The sequence below is a fragment of the Antedon mediterranea genome, chromosome 2, assembly GCF_964355755.1.
Source record: "Antedon mediterranea chromosome 2, ecAntMedi1.1, whole genome shotgun sequence".
Lineage (NCBI taxonomy): Eukaryota > Metazoa > Echinodermata > Crinoidea > Comatulida > Antedonidae > Antedon > Antedon mediterranea.
In genome coordinates this window covers 32,938,214-32,962,745 of record NC_092671.1, presented here as the reverse complement: position 1 = coordinate 32,962,745, position 24,532 = coordinate 32,938,214, and the positions used below count along the sequence as shown (strand labels likewise).

At 33.2% G+C, this 24,532-nt stretch overlaps 1 protein-coding gene across 4 annotated transcripts in view; it reads left to right on the top strand.

Moving 5' to 3' along the window:
- The first annotated feature begins 408 nt into the window (after positions 1 to 408).
- LOC140040836 (kielin/chordin-like protein) overlaps positions 409 to 24,532 on the top strand; it is a 63,634-nt gene continuing 39,510 nt past the window's right edge. For 2 of the 4 annotated variants that reach the window (XM_072087073.1, XM_072087072.1), the window contains exons 1-23: positions 410 to 594; positions 1,880 to 2,044; positions 5,896 to 6,422; positions 10,440 to 10,512; positions 11,146 to 11,190; positions 11,891 to 11,982; positions 12,568 to 12,702; positions 13,394 to 13,658; positions 14,275 to 14,429; positions 14,954 to 15,174; positions 15,517 to 15,736; positions 15,911 to 16,521; positions 16,971 to 17,116; positions 17,503 to 17,977; positions 18,775 to 18,983; positions 19,501 to 19,580; positions 20,100 to 20,196; positions 20,555 to 20,637; positions 21,154 to 21,247; positions 21,407 to 21,660; positions 22,132 to 22,228; positions 22,546 to 22,719; positions 22,934 to 23,110. In XM_072087073.1, coding sequence (XP_071943174.1) covers positions 1,954 to 2,044; positions 5,896 to 6,422; positions 10,440 to 10,512; positions 11,146 to 11,190; positions 11,891 to 11,982; positions 12,568 to 12,702; positions 13,394 to 13,658; positions 14,275 to 14,429; positions 14,954 to 15,174; positions 15,517 to 15,736; positions 15,911 to 16,521; positions 16,971 to 17,116; positions 17,503 to 17,977; positions 18,775 to 18,983; positions 19,501 to 19,580; positions 20,100 to 20,196; positions 20,555 to 20,637; positions 21,154 to 21,247; positions 21,407 to 21,660; positions 22,132 to 22,228; positions 22,546 to 22,719; positions 22,934 to 23,110 — 4,321 coding nt within the window. In that variant the 5' untranslated portion in view covers positions 410 to 594; positions 1,880 to 1,953. Of the gene's footprint in view, positions 595 to 1,879; positions 2,045 to 5,895; positions 6,423 to 10,439; positions 10,513 to 11,145; positions 11,191 to 11,890; positions 11,983 to 12,567; positions 12,703 to 13,393; positions 13,659 to 14,274; positions 14,430 to 14,953; positions 15,175 to 15,516; positions 15,737 to 15,910; positions 16,522 to 16,970; positions 17,117 to 17,502; positions 17,978 to 18,774; positions 18,984 to 19,500; positions 19,581 to 20,099; positions 20,197 to 20,554; positions 20,638 to 21,153; positions 21,248 to 21,406; positions 21,661 to 22,131; positions 22,229 to 22,545; positions 22,720 to 22,933; positions 23,111 to 24,532 lie in introns of all 4 variants that reach the window. The other 2 variants (XM_072087071.1, XM_072087070.1) reach the window with 2 other exon arrangements.

The window sequence follows — 24,532 nt, the reverse complement described above, 5'->3', positions numbered from 1 at the left end:
TGATATACATCATCGTGTCGCATAGAGTTTGATAGTGCCATGGGTTACTATTAGAGTAGTGGGTTATTATTATAGATTTACTTATAAGGTGGGTTACTATTAGAAGGGGGGTTATTATTAGAGTGTGGGTTACTATTAGAAGATTTACGGTAGGTCTACAAACAACCACCAACATACACAAAATAATACAGCTCTGAGATATAAAAAGCTATAGCGCCCTCAATTCATGTTAAACTTTTAGACTCGTCAATTATTTTATGGAAATTATTAACTTTGAATAATATATATTTATTTATTAAATATATACACAAACTAATTAAATTTTTAGAAATACAATATTTGTTCAATTTCAAATACCTATAATTGTACAGTAATATGTTAGAGATGAACGAGTGTTTTTCAAAGTAACTTCACCCGTCATATAAATGGAAGTGGCTGTTTATTATCAACATTGGTTTTTGTGGAGGTCAGGGTAATCAACGTACCCATCAAAGAAATTGGAACACACCACCAGCTTCCTTCCATCAGCGGAGTGTAGGCCCAGGTTGAGCCTCTTTGTGCTAACTGTTGAGAACTCGGTTACAGTTTACGAAGGTAAAGTTACATCTTGACACTTTTATTAGCTACAAAATGCTTTTACTTCTCGGGCAGCTCCACTTTTATATATTAAGATTAGGCCTATACTTAATTTACCTCCGCCAAAGCAGGATCTTATTATCTGTCTTTGTTTAGAATTTTATTCTTTCCTTGCACCACTCTGCAAACTGACAGTTGCAGTACAGTAATATACAGGGAATACTACTAGTGTATTCGACTCAGGTGTGTGTAGTCTAAAAAATGAAATGTCATATTATTCAGAATAATCGATGATAAGATATATTTATTTGAAAAAAGCAGACAATAAAAAAGATGCGTTTGTTTGTTTATAACTCAATTCAAAGACAGAAAAACTACTAATACAGTACAAGTTATGATCTTCATGGAATGGGTACAATTTATGAAATTTTCAATTGATAAACATATGAAATTTTATGTTTAATATTAGAAACTTTATGTTTACCCTAAATCTGGATAAATTGCAACATTTTAGAGATATAACAACTCGCAGCACTGGACTGGGCACTGTACATTAGTTATTATTAGTATTAAAAAAAAGCTTTAATCTTGTCAAAAAAACCTTGGAACATGGTTTTACATTTGCAACTATGAATCCTACCACAGCTTTATGTTTAGGCTATATTATGGTTTTGAATGAACAATGTGTAATTGTAAACCTTTTGTTAATAAAACCTTCAAGGTTCTTGCTATTTCCTGACTTGTTGATTTATAGTTTATTTGTTAAGAAGTGTTTAGAACAAAAAGAATATTCAATGTTTACCCAGTGAGAATTGACTCAATACTACATACAAAGAAGAAAGGGAAAACAAGCCCATAGCCAGAATTGTTACAGTGGGAGGGGTGTGGCTAAAGCTCTGTCTACACTATCAAACTTTATGTAACAAAAAAATATGATGTCCTCATATATGGACATGATGTCATATCACACTACTTTGAGCATATCACTACCATTTTTCGGCACATCACACTTTTTTTGTGAAACTAGTTTGATAGTGTGGACAGAGCTTTAGAGGTGACACTTTACGTAAATATAATTTTAAGATTCATAGATGATACTAGTAGTAATAGATAAAAAATGAGCTATATGCGTTTTTTTGAAAAAGGCATTTCAGGAACAAGGAGGTTCAAACCCATGCATGGTCAAACTCAATAAAAAAAAATTTAAAAAAGCTAATTTATTGCTTTATTATTGAGTTACTTTTGATGCAAGCAAGTAACAAAATCAGAATTCTAGAGATATATCTTTCTTCTTTTATTTTAGTAGATTTGATTCTGAAGAATGCAGATTTTGTTTTCTATATTAACTTCTTGTTAAATATTGGATAATTCTTCAAGATGGATTTGAGACATGTCTGCTTTGTGTTCTCCGTTATGATCCTAGTGCTGGAGACACAAGGAATCACAGCAGATCGTGATCGTTTAAAAGGTAAGCAATAAGATGTGTCTAATTAAAATTATCACCTGATAAATAATTCTTATCTTTTTAACATTTTTTTAAAAAAGCAAAATAATGTATACTATTACATATAGTTGTCCATGATATCATTTTCTATGATTACAGTATAAGATCTCTGATTTATTAAAATGGACGTACTGTAGCAGGTGACTTCATTTTTATCTCCCTTATTTGAGACACTTTCCTGTGAAACAAAATAATGATCATATAATATAAGATGGCGACATCCTTACAAAAAAACCAGGCTTGTCTTTTTAAAATTGTTTGTTAGCAGGATTACTCAAAAAGTAATTACAAGGTCTTTACCAAAATGAATGTACAGATAGATATGTGGTCAAGGACCATTCCATTAAATTTTGGGACCATTTCGGACCACGTCCAAATTCTGGACCACTTTTTAGTATACTTTTCAGACCTGCTAGTGTTAAAAAGATAGGACAGAATTTTTCAGCAGTCTCAACTCCTTGCTTAAAGTAACAAGTAAACTCAAATTGAATTTTCTCGAGAAGTACTTATGTCCAAAAAACTTCATTTTTATACAAGAGGCAAGAGTTATAATTTGTGATTTGTAATTTTAAAACATAATTTGATTTAATGTGCACGTTTTTTGATGCGAGTAGTTTACAAAACCTATTTCTTTTCAAATTCACTCGTTTGATTTTCGCGTTGCTGTTCTATTGTTAGTCAACTGAAGCTATTGTTAATTGAAAGGCTTGTTACATAACCATTACACCAAACTCGCATACACATGCTTGTAGTGAAATTAGCGTAAATCACAAACAGCATTAAGACACACACAAATATATATATATATATTTTTTTACCGGAAAAATCTTATGTAGGAGAATTTTACAGTAGGCGGAGGTATGCACTCTCGGAGTGGCTTTCTAGTTTGTATTTTGGTGTGTAGAAGTTTACAAAATTGTTGTAAATCACAGTTTAGGAGTGTGTTAGGTGAGTGATCGCACTCGCTCACCTCAAAAGAAAAATTTAAAAAAAAGCTTAAAAAATAATAATCATTAAAAGGATAGTCAATACAGGTCCTGTATACTTTATTAGCACTACTGCAACCAACCCAAATTAAGGGAAAGTGTCCTCTTAATAGTATAGAGGTTAACTGGTAAGTTAAATGTTACACCAGGCTACACGTACAGTAGTAGTAATAAACCAACTTCCAGTCCAGTGGAGGAAGAGCCTCGTGGATACGAAAATTATAAACGTTTAAAATTGTCCCCAGTTACATTGTACCAGACAGTATACAGAAGCTGTGCTGTATATTGCGTTATTGTTAACACCTATAGGAAGTTGTTATTTCAGACCGGAAAGAATAACTCATTCACCCTGACCTATGCCTACACCAGTAAACCCCAATTTGGCTATTATTTTGGCTATTTCCATTCAAAATTTGTAAGTATCAAACAAAAATCAATGTCGATGGTGGTGAAAATGAAATTTTCCATTTTAAATATAACTGTAGATACCTTTAAAGTAATGGTGTAAAATTGTTATAATACAATTTCTAATCTGTTGCTTGTAAAATTGCCTTATGAGAGAGGGAAATCGCAATTGGTATGATGATGTTTACGAATTTGAGAACACAGCTGTAAAACTTTGCCCATGGTGATACAATGTTAGAAATTCAATTATTGGGTTCCACCTTTAAGGTGTTGACAACTTTTGAACTCTTAATAAAATATACACAAAACTTACTTTCATTGACACATGTTCTGACTGACACAGAAAGATAAAACAGTAGAGAACTTTTTGTTAACTTAAATATGCCCAAATTGTAACCTTAGTTGTTAATGGAATCTACAGATTTCAGTGCTAAAAGAGTACTATTTTGGTACTATCTTCATACATGCTTGGCAATGACAGATCTTATTAACCTGATTTAAGTAGCTACTAACATGCATGTTTCAATGTCAAAAAGTCCACTTATCATTTACAGAACTGTATGTAATAAATATGGTTGGAGGTGAGAAGGAATAATCACCTTCCAACCCCCAGAAGATATATATTCCCTTTATTTATTTCCAAAGAAATACAGACCAACTTTACACCTCATGGCCAAATTGCATTTTAAAAAACATGTCAAAAATATCATATAAAAACAGCATTAAAACTGTAAACATTTTTATAAAAAGGTAAAAAAACAAAAGAAACAGGCAAAAAAAAAACATCAAAAGCTAAAAAAGGGGAAGGAAAAATTGAATAGATACAGTAAATCCTTTGTATCTTTGTATATCCTCCACCTAACGTTTCAATTAAAACAAATCAACAAGGAATAATTAAACTCTATGCAATGTTATTTAATTTATTTATAAAGTTAATAGTTGCAGTCAAATAACCATTAGTTTGCGTTGGAGTAAAAGTTTCATCCAGTCGATTTAAAGTGTTTTTAACCATATTTTCAGGCTGCCATTTAACTGGTTATTGAAAATGTTTCAGAGCACTGCCAAGAAATTGGGATTAGTTTATTCACACGGTTGAAAAAATCAGGACCTTCATAGTTACAGTATATTGTGATTTACTACAGTGTTCCCTTGTTTTTTGCTTTGTACTGTACAATATGAAAAAAAATATCTAGACTTCACATAGACAGGTTCAACAATAGAACAATCAACTTTACTATATGCAACAAGTTAACTTTTATGTCCAATGTTTAATGAACTGGAAAATTACTTTAGATATTTACTGGTTCCTTGTTGTTTGTTGTTGACAAATTGTTTGTAGCCTGCAGGTATATTGTTTAAACATGACAATTAACCATTTAACAATAGAGTACAAAATAAGCACTGGGTGTTGCTTTAAACACAATTATTTTCAAATTTTGATGCTGATATTTTTGCTTGTTTGGAATAATCTTCTTATTTCTGTCTGTGTAGGTAGTATTATCATTTCATGTCATCCAAAACTATAGTACAGATCAACATACATCACATAATCACAATATACTGTGGTATAATCCTTCTTTTGGGATACTTTTATTTAGGGGAAACACTATTAAGGGGACACTTTCCCATGAAACGAACAATGGAAAATATATGTTTTAACACCACAGCTAAAGCCATAATCCTAATAATATTTATATCTTTATCGTTTCAAATTAATTGATTAAATTTCAGTATATCACCGGGCGGTTTAGAATTAATGTTCTTTGCCTGTTCGGTTTATATATATGCGCGTGCGTACAACTGAGGACTAGTGCTGTTCCGCCGTACCATGCCGAGAATGTTAAAGAGTCGCTATGCAATCGAGTTTGAACAATACCATGAAAGCCCCAGTGGTCTAATGGTTAGGGCAACTGCATATCAAGCAGACGGTCCGAGTTCGAGTCTCGGTTGGGGCGACTTTTTCTCATTCTCACAGATTTCCTCATCTTTATCGTTTCAAATTAATTAATTAAATTTCATCACCGGGCGGTTTAGAATTAATGTCCTTGCCTGCTGTGTTTATAATAATCGTCTTTAAACTAAAGTCGAAGTACACTATATATTCATGTTTTGAGACCATTCTATATAGTCGCCACCAGATTTACCAATACACTCCTATGAATGGACGACTAACCACTAGTACTGTAGTTGAAAGTAGATCAAACTCAGTTGTCATTTGATTTCATAATCATTCTGTGAATTATTGATGTTTTTTTTAATGTTTTTTAAAGTATTGTACAGTACTATGATTGAATAAGACCATATTCATCAGAAAATTTAAAAATTATATATTTATTGAATAATTATGTTTATAAAAAGACTAATTTTGTTTTTTTAATAGTTTTGAAGAAGGAATTAAGATTCTCAAATTGTTCAATTTTACAGGCACTGATTTACTCCAGGAGTTACGTATGGATCATGATATCCCTGGGATAACCGAGCATGAAGCGTTTCATAATGGTGCTACGGTCTGGCGGGCACGCTCACAGCTGCGTATCTTATTATTACCAGAGCATGACCTACAGTATCTACGAGAGGAAATTTCAACTTCTTTTAGTATATTCTTCATAGCAAAACAAAATAAGGACACATCAGGGACTTTATTTTCTGTCGTTTCAAAACAACGCAAAACGTTTCTATCGTTATCGTCTGACTCAAAATTAGGGAACATGACATTGAAGTATCGTATAAAAGGAGATTCCCATATTCAAGAAACCGTAATGCCAACGCCATTGAAAGATCCGAAACAGTGGAATTACGGGTTGTTAGTTGTTAATAATGATAAAGTTATATTGTACTCTGGTTGTCAGGATGTTATGAGATTTACGCTGAAAGGGAAAATTGCTTTTAATCCACCACAAACATCGTGGATGTTTATTTCACAAGGCTCTATTGGAAATGATAAATTTTTGGTAAGTTGCAAGTCCTCAAAAACAAACTTTTTAAAAATATTATTTGTACAAAATACAGTAACAATTTGGTATTAAATGCCATTACAAGTTATTTCCATGCATATTCTGTTCAACGAGGTGGAGTTGAGTTGAATTAACATTTCAATTGACCACCAGAGCCCATTGCATTTGATTTCTTGCATTTTGGGTAATATCAATGATTTCTGTCAATGACCACCCAATGATTTAAACGGTAAGTTAGGAACAACATTTTATCAGAGTATGCAGTCGATATATTTTAAATCTACAGTTTACCAAAAACTCTCTCAAAACCAGACTTTTCTTGAGGTCCAAAAGGTCCCAAATTCATTTTTACCATTAGAAACACATTCCGAATACCAGAAAATCAGGCATTAGGCCAGCCCAGAGATGTCCGGTATTGGGAGAGTTGACTGTACAGTATTTTGAAATAAACAGTTTATTCGGCGCTATGCAGCAGAAACAGGCCCATAGAGAGCAACATTCAAAACATTACCAATAATATATTTAACAACAGTTCTCTAATTACAAACTGAGATTACCTTGTAGACATGAGTCTGTGCTTAAAAAAATTGAAAGCACCAAAGGAATCCAAATCAAACAACATTGTTGTGACAAGGCTTACTGTAGCATTCTATTTTGGAATCACTTTCAATCCCAATACTTGTCAACCATGTGTTCTGAATTGTGGTAGATCATAACAATTAAATCTTGAGATATAAATATACAGTTAGACTTACAGCAGGGAAGAGTGAAATTGTAATTTTACTCTACCTACAGTAAGTTGAGTACAGTACATTTTCTTTATATTTATTGGACAGTACTGTAGATGAACATACCAAAATAAAATACTGTACCACGATGTGTTACTACTGTAGGCTTGCATGTGATGATCTTTATATTTATTGGACAGTACTGTAGATGAACATACCAAAATAAAATACTGTACCACGGTGTATTACTACTGTAGGCTTGCATGTGATGATTTTATAATCTTTGGAACAGTTATTTTATGCAATTGAGTAAAATAAAATAGCTTTTCCAAAGCGAAGTCGCACTACTGTAAAGATGAGGACTTAAGAGTGCATATTTTAACTGATCACAACGTGTCCAAGTGAAGACCTTTTCCAATGAGTTTAAGTCAAACAATCATGTGTGTATCAATTGGGTATCAAGAATATACTGTATATCAGGCATCAACAATTGGGAATCAAGAAAACTATCTACATATAATATTTAATGGCAGATTACCATATCAGACTTTTCCCAAAAGGTTGAAAATTAGTTTTCCCTAACATAACATGCAATTATTTGCAGAAGAATTCAAAATTGGATATTATTATTTTTAGTCACTGATCTGAAGGTTGTTTATTGTACAATTACTTCTTATGTATAGTATATACACCAAAAATATAAGCACTTTTATGCCTAAATCAAAGTAGTTGATAATAATAACACTTCCTTACACTAAATAAAGTACTCTTTAATCTAAACACAAGTAATAGATTGAACTTTTGTTAACCTGACAAAAAAACTGGAAGTGAAATCTGAGAGTTTGTGAATGACTTAGTACAGAAGGTGTCCTCTAAACAATGATATTAATGTGGTCTCAAGAGGCAGTGTTTAGCATTTTCCCCTACACTCTTTTGTTGACTGGACTGTAGGCTTCTTTCTTAAAGGGCCTATATTTATGCACAGTGTGAATAGTATACCTGCCATTTTTGTTTTTACCAGAATGAAAAGATCAAAATGAAAATACTTCTTTGGTTAAAACATGAATTTGATTATAACATTATTAGCTTTGGAAATAATTTTTCTGCATGTTGGAAACATCTTTTCTGCAAAGAAACGAACAGTTATTTAAAAAAAAGTTTTGTATAGTAGACCTGCATTTTTCCCAATGCATTTAATACAACAGTAGTAGGCCTAACAGAAATACTAAATGCCTGCTCTCTATCCTTTTGATTGGAGGAAAAACCTGATAATTAGGATCAATTTGTTCACGTCAACAGTGTAAAAAAGTGAATTAATTGCACTGATGTTTGATGAATTTTCATCAGAAATAACCAACTTCTCTGCCTTATTTACTGTTATGTTATGCATTTGAACACTTTACTGTATGTACAGTGTTACTGTATGTACGATAATACGAGACAATATTGTTATTGTCAAATTATTAGGTTAACTAGTGTCTGGGTTAGATATTATTACCCATAAAACAGTTTTGTAAATGATACTTTCCTGTATGTAGGTAGGAAACTGTCAAATGTTGTTTTACAAGCAATTCCTTCAAGCCACAATGTAAGGATATACCTAAACTGTAAATGTGTAACACAAAGTTAACAAAGGTTAATTGCAAATACATATTACTTATTATACTGTTACGCAATTCCTTCGCAAAGGAAAATAATTCTTATAAAGTTGTTACAAAATTCATGTTCTATCAAGATTCGAACTGAAAACCACCCATCAAAACAATAGTACACCATGTCTCCTACAATCTAGGCGACTTCCGTTAAAATTGACAGTATCGCTTTGTTGTGTCTGTTCTAGATTTAGAATCACTTTGATAAGAATTAATTGGATGTAATTGCTAATTTAGAATCGGATGACTAGGGAGATTGTTATGTGGTTTCGGTATTTTAGGAAATATATACTGTGTGATAGGAAGTTATACATTGTTGAACGCTATATTTATCTGTAAGAATTACAGTTTGTTTTAAAAAATGACAACATTCATAGCCCTAAAAAAATGACAACATTCATAGCCCTAAAAAATGACAACATTCATAGCCCTAAAAAATGACAACATTCATAGCCCTAAAAAATGACAACATTCATAGCCCTAAAAAATGACAACATTCATAGCCCTAAAAAATGACAACATTCATAGCCCTAAAAAATGACAACATTCATAGCCCTAAAAAATGACAACATTCATAGCCCTAAAAAATGACAACATTCATAGCCCTAAAAAATGACAACATTCATAGCCCTAAAAAATGACAACATTCATAGCCCTAAAAAACGACAACATTCATAGCCCTAAAAAATGACAACATTCATAGTCCTAAAAAATGACAACATTCATAGCCCTAAAAAATGACAACATTCATAGCCCTAAAAAATGACAACATTCATAGCCCTAAAAAATGACAACATTCATAGCCCTAAAAAATGACAACATTCATAGCCCTAAAAAATGACAACATTCATAGCCCTAAAAAATGACAACATTCATAGCCCTAAAAAATGACAACATTCATAGCCCTAAAAAATGACAACCTTCATAGCCCTAAAAAATGACAACATTCATAGCCCTAAAAAATGACAACATTCATAGCCCTAAAAAATGACAACATTCATAGCCCTAAAAAATGACAACATTCATAGCCCTAAAAAATGACAACATTCATAGCCCTAAAAAATGACAACATTCATAGCCCTAAAAAATGACAACATTCATAGCCCTAAAAATGACCTTATTGCGATTATAGTTTTTTTAAAGACATTGTCCGTCAAAACATGAAAAATAATATCAATAAAAAATAAAGTTATTCAGTTCCAATTAAAAAATTAAAACAAAATGTATGTTGTTTTAGCGCATAAAATAAATGGTTAATATTTTACCAGAATCCTGTTGATATCCAGACAACAGACTTCCTGTTTACTATTTGTTTAGCTTTAAATTACAGTTTATTGGGTATTAAATTAAGACCACGAAACACAAATGTGTTTATGTTGTATAATGTTTTTTTTTCTGTGTGCTTTTTTAATCTGATCTGATTTTTTTAATGAATTTAAATTCCCAGATTCTCTATTGTGCTTTCGTTTAAAGATGTATAGCCTAACATTCTCTTAAGCTCTGTCTACCCTACAGTATCCAATTATATAGAGTATACAATTTTTGTCACATAAAGTTTTATGTGTAGACAGAGCGTTAGAGAGTTTGACTATTTCATTATTTTCACTTAACCATAATTTTATCTTTTTTTATAGGGATGGTGGGAGGAACTACGCATCTATCCAACATCCATATCCAGTCCCCCGTGGCAATGTCATGGAAACCAAGGTGAGATAGATAAATAGATAGGTTTGAAAAATGTTAAAAGTCACCTTAATCACTAAATATCTCACTTCATCTGATGAGTTATAAAGTAGTGTAATCCGGTTTCCCATAGCTTGATTCCCAAAGGAATGATTCCGTGTGCTGCTTAAATAATCTATTCTTCAACTGGAATTAACCTACGATGTTTGTAGTGTTGAAAAATGCAGATAATGATTATTGAATTGTTAACACAATACTTGTCTTGAAAGTGTTTGTGTTGCTGTTTTAATATGTAAATGTTGTGTAGGGATCATGTAAAAGTTATTCTACTGCAGATACTGCAGTAATTATGCAAATATTTAGCAAGCATTTGTTGTACGTAATAATCGTATACACTATAAACTTCTATTTAAAAAAAAACCAATTATGTTATATACAGTATAGAAAATGTAGTTACTGCAGTGAATGCAGTAAAATAATGTTGATATGGTTCTTATTTGAAAATCATACAGCAGAGGCAGATCCATGCTGGCTCTACGCCTCCTCTCTTCCTTTTAAAAGTTAAATATGCCAATTGCTCATTAAAAATCATTATGAAACACCAACAAATGTATTTTTCTGTTTTCATTTTAAATGTTTTATTTCTAAATAATATAGTTGAAAGATTATCACAAGATTCTCCAGGAGTTGGAACTAGTGGTGGTAAGTATGTTGAAACTTTAAATAATAATGCTTTATTTAATTGATTTTAAATACAGAAAGAAAAGCTATTCATGTAAATGCTTTATACAACAACCGTTTAAGTGTACTAGATATTGCAAATACAGCAACATTCAGAGGGGTTGAAATGGACCAGTGCATTAGGGTAACCCCCTCTCCTCCACAGTTAAAATAAATATATATTAACATATTGAATAATTATTGCTACAGAAAATTAATTAATGCATTCCAATCAAACAATTTCTACTGTATAAATAAGAATGTAATTTTCTATTAAAATTACAGTCTATAATAATTTGATTATGTTGCTGTTCTTGCATTGAAAAAAACAGACCAATATTAATACAATAATATTCAAGCTGCTCAATGGTTTATTTTCATAAAGTTAACAGACATGTGGCTGTTACTGTTAGCCTATAAATTCCCGTAGCCCGCGGCAGTTTACATGGATGTCAGAACCTGAAAGTTGATTGTTAAACATGTAAAATCAGATTTCACACTGGTTTTTGAATGGCACCCTAGTGTAAGCCACTTATAATATGATTTAGGGCTACTGTGTCTGTACCTCTAGGCTTATAGGCTGTCTTTCAACTGTTTCCATGTGCCATGTTTGATGAAGAGACAATTCGGCCTAGATAAGACGTCATCATAATATCGATTTATTTATTTATTTTGTTGGCAGATAATTCAAGGACAGCAGAACAAAAACAAATGGACGATATGATATCTCACGTGGACCAGTTATCAGGGATAATAACAACACTAAGCCAGCAGGTACATTGAAATGTATCTTTTTCTCGCTTTTTTTACCTCTTTTTTTTAGGCGACTTTAGATGATGTTTCCGCAATTTCTCTGTTAAAAAATATGCCTCCTTGATCTCTAATTATTTTTCCTGAATCCTTTCAAGTAAACTGGCCAATCAAAGTCTTTATGTCCCCTTCCTTTGCTCCTTATTCATTCTCTAGTTCATGACCTGCATAATTTTGTATGTTCCATAATAATCATGCTCAAATAAGAGAGAAAAACAAAAATTTATCATGTAAACCCTGGTTGCGTCGCTCGGAGAATCAACCTTGTTTTCTGATTGTTGTATTTTTTTATACCGTGTTTGTTGAGAGTTTTTATTTTTTGTTTAATATTTACTAGCCATATTTTTATATCTATTTATCTACAGAATATATTTTTGGTGTTTTTGTGTTTACAGTGATTCCGTTTTTATAATGATAGCTTTTTATATTTTTAAAGATGTATTTCTAAACTTAAATTTGTCAAATCAAGTTGCAATAAAGAATATGATTATTATGCTGATGATAGAAGCAATAACAAGGGCGTTATTAATATTGTTCTCTTCTTAACAGATAACTCAGTGTGAACAGGAGCTTATGTTTTCAAGTCGGTGTGAATGCGGAGAACAAGAGTGTGTGGTAAATCTACAAAGATATCATAATGGACAGGTCTGGCAACAGGACCCTTGCACGGCATGTGTCTGTGAGGTGAGAGGTCAAGCTACTATTGGTCAAGGATTGTTTCTACTGGTCAAATGTCTATTTAATTGTAACATTGAGTATAAATATTGATTGTAATAATTACTTCATTGATACAATGCTGTAAATGTAGCCATTGAGCAACACAAATGAAGTAAAATAGTACTTTGAAGAAGTCGCGCTCCTAGTAGTGTGATCATACAGTATTACTTTTTTTCTGTGGGTTAGAGTGAACCTAAGCAGCCCTGTTTCAAGAATCAATAAATATGGAACTAACAAAAGGAACCAATCTTACAAACAGTTTTAAAAACCCAATTTGATTCTGATCCTAAAATGTTTGTTAAGCAATTGAAATCGATTAGATATTTATGCTTTTGGCATTTGCAAATTACAATAGATAGAAATAAAAAAAAACATTTTTCAGAATTATAAAGTTCTGTCTGCACTATCAAACTTTATGTGACAAAAATGTGATTGATGATGCCATATCACTACCATACTGTATGTGGCCACCTCACTTTTTTTGTCAAACTAGTTTGATAATATAGACAGAACAGTTATTATGTACTGATGCATATAAATGAATAATATTATTAACTCTTATTGTAAGTTATTCAAATATAATGTATACTGACTTAGTAGACAAGAAGAATCACATGATTATTTCACATGATTTACTAATTTCTATCTATTTCAATAGAATGGTCTTGTAACCTGCTCAGTTCTGTTTGACAAGCTTGAATGTCGTGACCCTTGCTCACTTAACCCTTGCCTTAACGGAGGAACATGCGCTGGTTACCCTGGCTACCGAAACTATACTTGCACTTGTCCCCCAGATTGTTCAGGTGCTCACTGTGAGCTTAGGGTCAGTTTCTGTAGCTCAGCCCCTACAGTTGGACAGTGTGATGTTTTTGTTCCAAGATTTTATTACAACATGTATGGACAAAGGTGTGAAGAATTTTCAGGTAATAATGACCAATTTGATACATGGTGATTGTAAACATAAAACTCTGTTTAAGAAAAAGTTATTTTTTTATTTTACACAGTACAGTAAATGATTATAACTCATAGTGTAAAAGAAAGATAAAATGGTATCTCTTGTCTGCACAATGTACATCACACCATTTGCCTGAAGTGGCTGAGCAAATTTGCCGGAAGTGATCAGCAGAGTCATCTGAACGCCCCTTATGTAATAATAATTTCACTATATACAAGCCCAGTCAACATTCAGTGTAATCAAATGTCAATCGATGTCTACCATACACACTTCTAGTATGGAATCATGCAGTTGGCTAAACTGGTGGTAGCCACTGTGTTGTGACAGACCATAGGTTTCCTTTGGTCCATTGTTGGAATCTCATCGCTGCTCTCGGTGTGTTCCAACGGGTTGAAATAAATGTAGATAGTGCATCGTCTTTTGAATGAGATGAATGTAGTATACTCTTCGAAAAAGAGTAGGGGATTGATTGTCTCCCGGTGTACTGCCCAATTCACCACCAGAATTACCCCACCAGAAGCAAGTCTACGGATTTAGTAGGCTATCCTTTTTACGTTTAAAATTATTTTTCTTTTATGTTGTAGGCTGTGATGGTAACCACAAGAACAACTTTTATTCAAAGGCTGCATGTGAGAACCTATGTATGCGCGGAGCTTGCTGTCAAAGATTCTACACTAGAGGGCGTGGTGGTAGCACTTACCGTGCTTTCAATATTGTTGAAGAAGGTGTCAAATGTCAGGTAATAAAAAAAAATGCCAAACCTGGGGCGGATCCAGTTACTGATAGGGAATGCGCTCTCCATTTTGATGGCTAAAATGAAATTATGAACTACTATTTATGACAGCCTATTAATAGTATATGTTAGGGTTCCCCATTAAACAATCCTGGATCCGCCCTTGCAAACAGATTCAATCAAGCAAGTAATACAATTATATTCTTACTGTATTTTAATTTGTGTACATTACACTAATTAAAAATCACCTAAAACGGAATAAAGCTCTGTCTAGACTATCAATCTTTATGTGACAAAAAAAATGTGATGTGCCATATATGGACACGATGACGTTATATCACTACGATATTTGGGCACATCACATTTTTGTCACATAAAGTTTGATAGTGTAGATAGAGGTTAAGAGCTTATACATTAGGGACATACAAATTGTGTATTTCCGAGAGCCTTATAAGTTTTTCTTGCAGATCCTCAATATTTAAGTAAACAAGTAAGTATATGAAAATAATAAGCATACTTTTTTTCTTCAGGAAACAACTTTAGAACAATGTAAAGCCATAGCTACATTTAATCCATCTCGTGAACGTGTGTCTGAAGTTATAGCGTTCCATGTTGGTCATTCCTGCTCCGGTGGAATATGTGAATTATCAAAGAAATGCAGCCTAGGTAACAGTAGCTATGAGATTGGACAGCGCTTTAGGTCTGGATGTGAGGAGTGCCAGTGCCTTACTGAAGGTGTCATTAACTGCAGGTTAGTTCCCTATTTGTAGCGAACACCACCGCAACTGGATATCATATTGTGTGCAGCTGTGGCTGAAACACAATAAGAAGAGTTGATGTATATAGTGGTATTGTAGCGTGGCTAAAAATTGTAGATGTCCAAAGATTCTACATCCTCACAACACAACATAGTGGACATAGTACACATGCAGGCCTAGTTTCACAGACATTACTCCACATTTTCATTTTACCACCTACATTAAATAAAGACATCTGCACTCTAATAAACAACTATTCCAGAGCTATTACTAATAACAAATTAGATCACATGCAACATGTATAATATATTCTATCTACCACCTCAAATTTTCAGATGTACAAAGTTTGTGGTTCGAAAGGAAATACGAGATATGACAACTGCTGAAATAGAAAGATTCCAACAGGCTGTGCAGGTCTTGCGCAGTTCAGGCCCTGGTAACGAATGGGAACAGTACCGGGATCTTTACAGCCGCCATATCATGCATGCACACTCCACACAGTTTTACCTCCTGTGGCATCGTGTGTTCCTACGCACTGTAGAAAGACGGCTGCAGGTATAATATTATATTATCAGACATTTTTATTTACATAAATTTATCCAAAAAAAATGTGGATTTTTAAAGTTAATAGTTTCCCTCTGTTAATATGTGAAAATTATGAATATTGTTTTATGGTGTAATGTATTTTTAAAAGCATATTTTAAAAATCAATTCTGTTTTTCGTTTTAGGAAATTGACTGCTCTGTTGCCCTGCCATATTTTGATTTTACCACTGATGTTCAGAACTTCTCTCGTGCCGTCATTTGGCAGCCGAACTATTTTGGCGGTGATGGACAAGGAGATTGTCTTCCTGACCATCCATTCCGTGACTTTAGCGCTTGGGATCCATGCATCATCAGAAACTTTCAGTCACATATTAGCCTCCCAACCAAAGTTGACATTGCTCGTGCTCTGGTGAATTCTGATTTTGATTCTTTTACTAAATCTATACAAATGTACGCTGGGTATGTTTTTGCCTTTACTGGTGGACAGATGAGCTCAGCGTTGGCACCATACGATCCTCTGTTCTTCGCTCTTCAATCGTACGTTGATATGCTCTATTGGAGATGGCAGCAACTGCATGGAGTAGAAATCTACCCACAGTTCCTCAGGAATGTAAAGATGGTTCCTTTTAACTTACGACCAACAGATACATTTGACCTTGAAGGTCGATTGTGTGTGACATATGCCCTGCCCACATTTGGAGATCCATGTAATATCACAGAACCTTTGTTTAATTCTGAAGGTTTTGATACAGCAGGTTTTGACAGGAATGGATTCAATCGGGATGGATATAACCGGTTAGTACCAGTCTTGACTCAATTGTGTTTGTTGTAAATACAGTTTATTATAAATCACTTAATAGAGCCAGATATTGCCTGCTTAGAGTTGAAATATAACATTTGACAATTAAAAAAACAATTTCTTTTATAATTCGATAGTATTTCATATTGTAAAGTAATGTATAAAGTAAAGTATAAAGTCAAAAATTACGTCAGAGTAAGGCAAACATCTGACCAATTACTCAACTCCCTGACCCAAAGCTATTCCATAGTAGTAAAATATAATTATGATCCGTTTTTGAGTTCCATACAAGAATTACTTGCAATCAATCTTGAAAACTGCAGTAGGTCATGTAGCCGTCAGTTTAATGCAGTGGCACGTTAACCTATAGCAATATTAACAGCACATGTTCAAAGGCGCTCCTAGACAATTATTTTTTTATTAAAAATCGAATACTTTTTTCTAGATTTGGCTTTAATATTTATGGATACGATCGAAATGGCCGTCAAGATCGTCGTGATATCTACATTTATGATGGGTATGACTTTGAAGGCTATGATAGAACTGGCTATGACCGTAGAGGTTTTAACCGCTACGGATATGAGCGAAATGGTAAGAACAATTTCAAAAACTATCTTCATCCATTGCTTTCAGTTTTTGGGGACATTTCACCACTTATAACCACATAATTATAGTAATAATAATAATAATTTAGTTAAAAAATTGTTTACACAACAATTATTAAATAGCTAAATCTCTCTCTTAAACTTGATTCTCACTAGAATGCACAGCAAGGACATAAACACAAAGCAAGTAATTTGACCAATCGTGAGTAAAGGATTATCCAAACTGTTGCTTTGTTTATGGTCAACTCATTTGCATTGCGTTTACGTCCTTGCATTGCATCTTAGTGACAACCAAGCTTTAAAATACATTTAAAGTGTGTTTGCAAACAATTTGATATTTGTTGTTAAAGTTCAAATCTGTTTATTTCAAAGGATTTAACCGCGATGGATATGATGTCAATGGGTATGACAACTACGGATACAACCGATATGGCTACGATCAATCAGGATTTGACAGACGTGGCTACAACCAGTATGGCTACAACAGAAACAATGAACCAGATATGACCAATTTTTACAAAAATGCTGGCTTCAGTGACTACTGCTTAAACCGGTTAGGAGTGAATCAAGCCGGATTTGACCAGTTTGGTTTCACTTTGCAAGGCTACAATCAAGAATTTTGCTCATACTCATTTAATGGCCCACACAGTTTGTGGATCTCATACCGTCTTGATCAGATTTTGTTTTCGCAGACATTCCAGTTTTTAGAGACAATAGAACGTGTGTGCCCACCTCTGTCACAGTTGCCTGATATCTGGTTTCAACAGACATGGACAACTCAACAGAAAGTAGTTTCTGTTGTACAGGGATCAATAGCCAGGTTTCCTGCCTCTGTCTTCACTTCCAGGTAAATAGACACCATTTTCAATATACATATATATATATATCTTAGATTGTGCACAAATGTTATGTATTGTACTTAAATCTCATTACGACTATTATGAGGGTTTTTCATCTTGGTTGTAAAAAAGGTAATGTTCAATAGGATTAGATTTTTCCATAAATTACCGATTTTGACACCATCTATTTTATATAAGAGAGAGAGAGAGTATGTGCGTTTGATATTGAACGTATTCATACACATAAGGTATCAAAATGACTGCAAGTGTACTGGGAAGATTTTAAACTACATTTGGAAATTATACACCTACTTCATTTTCATTTCATTTCATTTCATTTCATTTTATTGCATATCAAAATTGCAGCCAATGGCTGAATTACATGATACTTACAAATATAAAAACATTTAAAACAGGCATAAAACAGGTAAATAGACACCATTTTCAATATACATATATATATATATCTTAGATTGTGCACAATTCAACATTTATTTTGACCAAAATCGGCAAATATATGTAGAAAAACAAAAACAACAAAGTATTATTTGGTTGAAGGACGACATAGAGACTCAAATACTTCGATCAAATATGGCAGCCAAAATGTTTTTGAAATCTCCACTGTTCTCTACGTATGCTGCATTTGTGCATTTGTTATAAACATTTTGCTATTACAGACACATTGGGTATCAAAATGACTGGAAACATACTTGGAAGGCTTTATCCTACATTAGAAAACCTCTCTAGGTCAGGTATCTTAGCTAGTAATTTATGTAGTAATTAAGAATACAATTCTTTTTTTCAGTTTTTGTTTTGAGGTAGAGACTCTTCTCACAAACTGCGTTTGTGAGGATAGCTATGCTACCTGTTCTTTCAATCCATGCAACGTCAACTCCAATGGATGCCACCTTTATCCTGCTGCTGTCTGTGTCGTTGATGTTTGTGGTGGCTGCAATGCTATGTGGTTTGATAATGATCAGATAGTTGACTGTGAAGGGCAGTTTTTACCTGAAGGTATTTTTTATTTTAAATTCCCATCTAAAGCTCTGTCTACACTATCAAACTTGATGTGATGTGCCCATATATGGACACGATGACATCATATCACTACCATATTTGGGAGCATCACACTTATTTGATAGTGTAGACAGAACTTAACAACAAGTTTACTTGCCAAATACAGGATAGATAAATTATATCATACTTATAGTCTTAAGTTAGAAGCTAAGGTAGTGAATTTGTGTTATAGTGATCAAAGTATATTGATCGAAACCTGGAGAAATTTCTTTTCAGAACTAAATATATGTGGTGTACCGAAAACTTTATTTCAACAATGTAAATATTTTTATAATGTTGAAAAAACTATGTTTGCTATGTGAACCTTAATAAACAATAAATATGTACATTGTATACATGCAACATACCATTTAATCACTGTCCTGCAATACTTAAAATGTAATAGTAACATGTGCTTTATATCTATCAAAGTACTTATTAGCCTCAAGTTAACAAATGTTATTTTATTTTAAAGATCGCTGTATTCTTGATGGTAGAGAGTATCGGCATGGTGAAACTTGGAAGGCTGATTCTTGCACTACATGTACTTGCCAGGTAAATATGTCATGCTTTATAGGTATGAAGCTTAACCCCACCCAGCCACATTATGGTTTAGTGGTTATGAACAGCTGACTGTAAAAAACCTACTACATGTTTTTTACTGAATTTCCAATCTTTTTAGTAAACATAATGATATGTTGTTGAACTGTTTCTACTATTGCATGAATATATGAGTTATGTTACTCTGGTACTGCCGTATCTGCTGTTGTATGTAGCTATCCAACATTTTTAGCTGCCTTTTTAGATATATTAATCTACTTTGAACTAAGATACCTTTTGTTAAATTTAATCAGATAATATAAGAGATGTAAATATTTTTTGAATCTCTCAATTAACGGATTATCTGAAAACCAAACTTGTCTTCATGTCGCAAAGGTCCCAGATTCTTATTTACCATTAAAAACACATTCGTAATACCAGACATATTAGGCCAGCAGAACTGTGCCTGGTATTGAGAAAGTTTACTGTATTATGAAATTTAAATACTTAATAACTCAATATGTTTTGCAACAGAGGAAAAATGTATCATGTGTAACTGAGCCATGCCCAACAGTTTTTAGCTGTTCTCACCCTGGGAAGAGGCCAGATGAGTGCTGTTCATATTGTAAAGGTTAGTGAAGAGCTAAACCCACCATACTACGATTTACTGTCGGCTACCATTATTATAAGGTATGTCTTGTACGATAATGACAAATTGTTCACATATAATGATAATGGATGAGTTTTTGCATAGCGGCATTCCAACGAATGGATCATTGCTCATGGGCGCTGTCGACTCGGATGTTACACTTTTCAACTACATTTGAGAGTTTTTATTGAAGCTCAACTCCAGTGCGGTATAGGATTGACTTGGACTACTAATAATACATGTTTCTATAATACAATTGAGTGTTTTATGAATCTTCGATTATATACAGTTGTTGACATTAATGAATATAAAATTATAATAATCAACATTTATTTATTAGACTGTATGTACCAAGGTTTCTTGATAAAGAATGGAGCAGACGTTGTCCTAGATATAGATAGTTGTGAATCATGCCTTTGTCAGGTAATTCATATTTATTTATTATTATTATTTACACCCTCTTTAACTATGTCCATAATATGCAAACTAATTTTTACTATGATCTTATTACTATTTGTGACTATCGGCATGGTCAAATAACCGTGTATATAATTTGTTATTTACTATCAGCACATCTAATGTAAACTCCCATGGTCGATTGTGTACCTAGTTTCCTGTGTTGATAGGGCACAAAAGGAATGAGCATGCCGATAGAAAACAAAGAATTAGATGCATGGCTGACCATACAGATAGGAAAGTTTAAAAATTGGCCGTGCCGATAGCCTCATCCATTTGTATCATATTTCAAATTCATGTTTTAGCCTTCATGATAGATACACTGTCTGTCAGTTTTTCTTTTTGATCACATGTTTTTTCACAACCAATCCATCATCTTTAGCATCATTATTGGGGTACCATGCCTTTAGCCTTAGTAACCATGCAAGATATTACTCTATAATTCTCATGTCTAATGATTTTCATTCTACTTTTATTTATTAGGAAGGGAACGTAAGGTGTACTACACGGCCATGCCCTCCAGTGGATTGTGAAAGCCCAAAGACTCCCAGAGGTGGTTGCTGCCCCATTTGTGATGGTAGGTAACCTACTTCATTGCTCCCCAACATTTTTTAAAAATGTGCTGCAAATTTAAATTTGGATTCCCACCATTGACATGTGTGAATAGAATTAAACAAAGTATCTTTTCGTTTACTTCTACATTTTTAATCTTAAAATGATATTCATGTTTTTTTAGGCTGTGACTTTAATGGTATTCGAATGCATGATGGAGAATCGATAGCCCAAGGAGAGTGTGACACATGTACCTGTATGGGTGGTAATGTCACATGTGCAAAGCTCTGCCCAGAGTTGCTATGCACAGATCAGTATATACCTGTGGGTAATTGCTGTCCTCAATGTAGAAATGGATGTGAGTATGAGGGTATGATGTTCAGTAATGGAGACTTCTTTACACCAATGTCAAATCCTTGTCTAAGATGCTCCTGCATGGTAAGAATACTTTGAACTTTTTTTAAGGATAATCATATATTATGAACATTGAGACCCTTAATTAAGATGGAAGATTTGCAAAAAAATGAAGTGAAAATAGTACATTTATAATTTTACTTTTTGTTTAAATCCAACAATAATTATTTTTGCGAGTGAAATATCTAGACCTACTGTAGCCTATGCCTTAGACTTTTTAATCTTTCATTTTCATAATGAACAAGTATGTAAATGCAACTGTTCACATATTCCGCTGATAACTCGAAATCATTAAAAAAATGTTCATATCCATCTAAAAATCCAGTTCAGACCTAATTACATGGATATAACACTGTAGGTCTGCTGTACAGGTTCTATGTTGATTCAGTGCTTCTATATATTTAAAATTAAGCCATTTCAAGACATATTCTAATCCCTGGATGTTTTGTAGTGTTATTAGATTTACCTATTTTTTTATATACATTCATGGTTTAGGATTCACTAGTGAGGTGTAATCCGACAAAATGTGAAGATCCAGGATGTGACAATCCAGTGAGAATTCTAGGAAGTTGCTGTGAAACCTGTAGTGACAGTAAGTGTAGTTGCATTAGGGTTGTTCCATTTCATGATCCACTGAAATGATTTATCCCAATGTATATTCATAAACTCGACCTACAACCTTTGTTTGGAGAGGCCATTTTTCTTCATGTAAGGTAACAATGTTGTTAAGCATGGGTATTTCAATCGGTTCAGACAGCTTTGTGTTTGGGCTGACAATTATAGGCCTGTAACTTAACACTATACTTATCCCAAAAATTTGAGGCATAAGTATCTTACATGTTTCAATTACGAACTAGCAACATGTATTTTTATATTGTCCCATATAAATTTAGTTTTCATTATTCATAGAATGCGTTGATAATGGTAGGATTTATGAAGATGGGCAAACATGGATATCTGCTGATCAGTGTAATGAATGTACATGCCAAGGGTCAGAGGTCATCTGTCAAAAAGCACAATCTTGTCGGCAGAGGTGTGATAATGGTTATATTGCTCCAGGGCAATGTTGCTCAGACTGTATAGGTAATTTGTTATATCTACATGAATGTTATGAAGAAAGGAGGTGAAATTTGTCTTGATGGTTGACATGATTGATTACCAATCCCAGGGTCATTCAAATCATGTCAGAGTTCCAGTATTTTCCAATGGACAATACAGCACAACTTATTAACAATCACATGAGATTCTCTTTAGAAAGCATGGATTTCCAACATATTTTTCTCTAAATCTTCTTTAGATTGTTTATATGATGATATGCGTGTATCAAACAGTCAATATTTTACTCCGCCATCTGACCCATGCCAGCAGTGTCTGTGTAGCTATGGCGTGGTTAGGTGTCAGAAGAGAGGCTGTCCAGAGGTGACGTGCCGTGTCCCAGAGATGCCACCTGGAGAATGCTGTCCAGTCTGCCCTGGTATGTACCAACCCAGATAAGTTATTTATTATTTTTACTCTTTAATGACAAAATAATATTGATGAATTAGTGGATTGATTGATTGATTGACACAATAATAATTGAATGTGTTGTTTAATTGATTGCTTGATTATAATGATTAATTTAGCATTAGTTAATTTATTAGTTTATGCTATAGATTTGAAGATTGCATAGTTGATAGTATGGTAATGCTTTGAATTCCTTTTGCTCACCACAAAATGACAATTTGGACCAAACTTAATGATTTATTCATGTTCACATTTGTTTGGCAAAAAGTGGTTAAAAAAATATATATATATATATTTACTGGGCTTAAGGGGCATGGTAAAAAATATTGCCCTCGGTGACCTAGAGACATACTATATCCCTCCTCGCGGGATATAGTATAGTTTCCAGATCATCTTGGGCTATATTTTTAACAATGCCCCTTAGCCCAGTAAATATTTGTATACTATAGAACAATTTGCCATGTTGTGTAATGGATTGTACAAATATATAAGTACAAAGTTAAACTAGGACACTAGGACGATAACAATCGACGCTGAATGGATAAACATAAATCTTTCTTACATAAAATAAAAGAAATTTCTAGATTCTAGAACTATAGGATAACCATTTACGCTGTCTTTAATAAAATAATTTTTTTTAAATCCAATCAAATGACGTCATGTTCAATAAGAACAATAAAATCGTTGAATCATCACAATATTATTGCTCTTACTAATCATGACGTAATTTTCTTGGATGTGGGATATTTTCATTAAAGGCAACATAGATGGTTATCCTATAGTTCAATAGTGAAAACTTGTTAGATTTCTTTTGTTTTATGTATGAAAAAAGCATATTATTATCTATTTATCGTCGATCATTATCATCCTAGTGTAAAGGGGCCTTAATTACTCATTTTGTGGTGAGCCGTTACAACTTTGCTTGTCTCCCAAGCTGCATTATATTCCTTTACCTTCCCTTACCCAAGCTTTATAACTGTGTGTACAATATCTCTTTCCCCACCTGTTCTGCTTAGTGTAGTTCTTAGCAAGATTATTAGTTTTATACTTTTAAATTGTGCTTTGTTGTAGTACAGGTTGTTCTCCATTTAAAGGCCCTGTTTGAATCCCCCGATATTTGCTATACTAAATAGCTGTATGTTGTGTTTGCCTAGACCGGAAATAATTTTAATTGTAGGGTTTATAATTGGAGAGACATGTTTTATATTGGATATTAAAGCTGTAGTTTCATTGAGAATGTAATATTTTGTAAACAAACTGAAAGTATAAAAGCTTTAGAATGCCAATTGCTTAGTACTATTTTATATCAAATGATATTTAATTTCTTTTGATTAATTCCTAATTATATTCTATACTCAACTATATCCAATACTGTGGAACTACAACTTTAAAA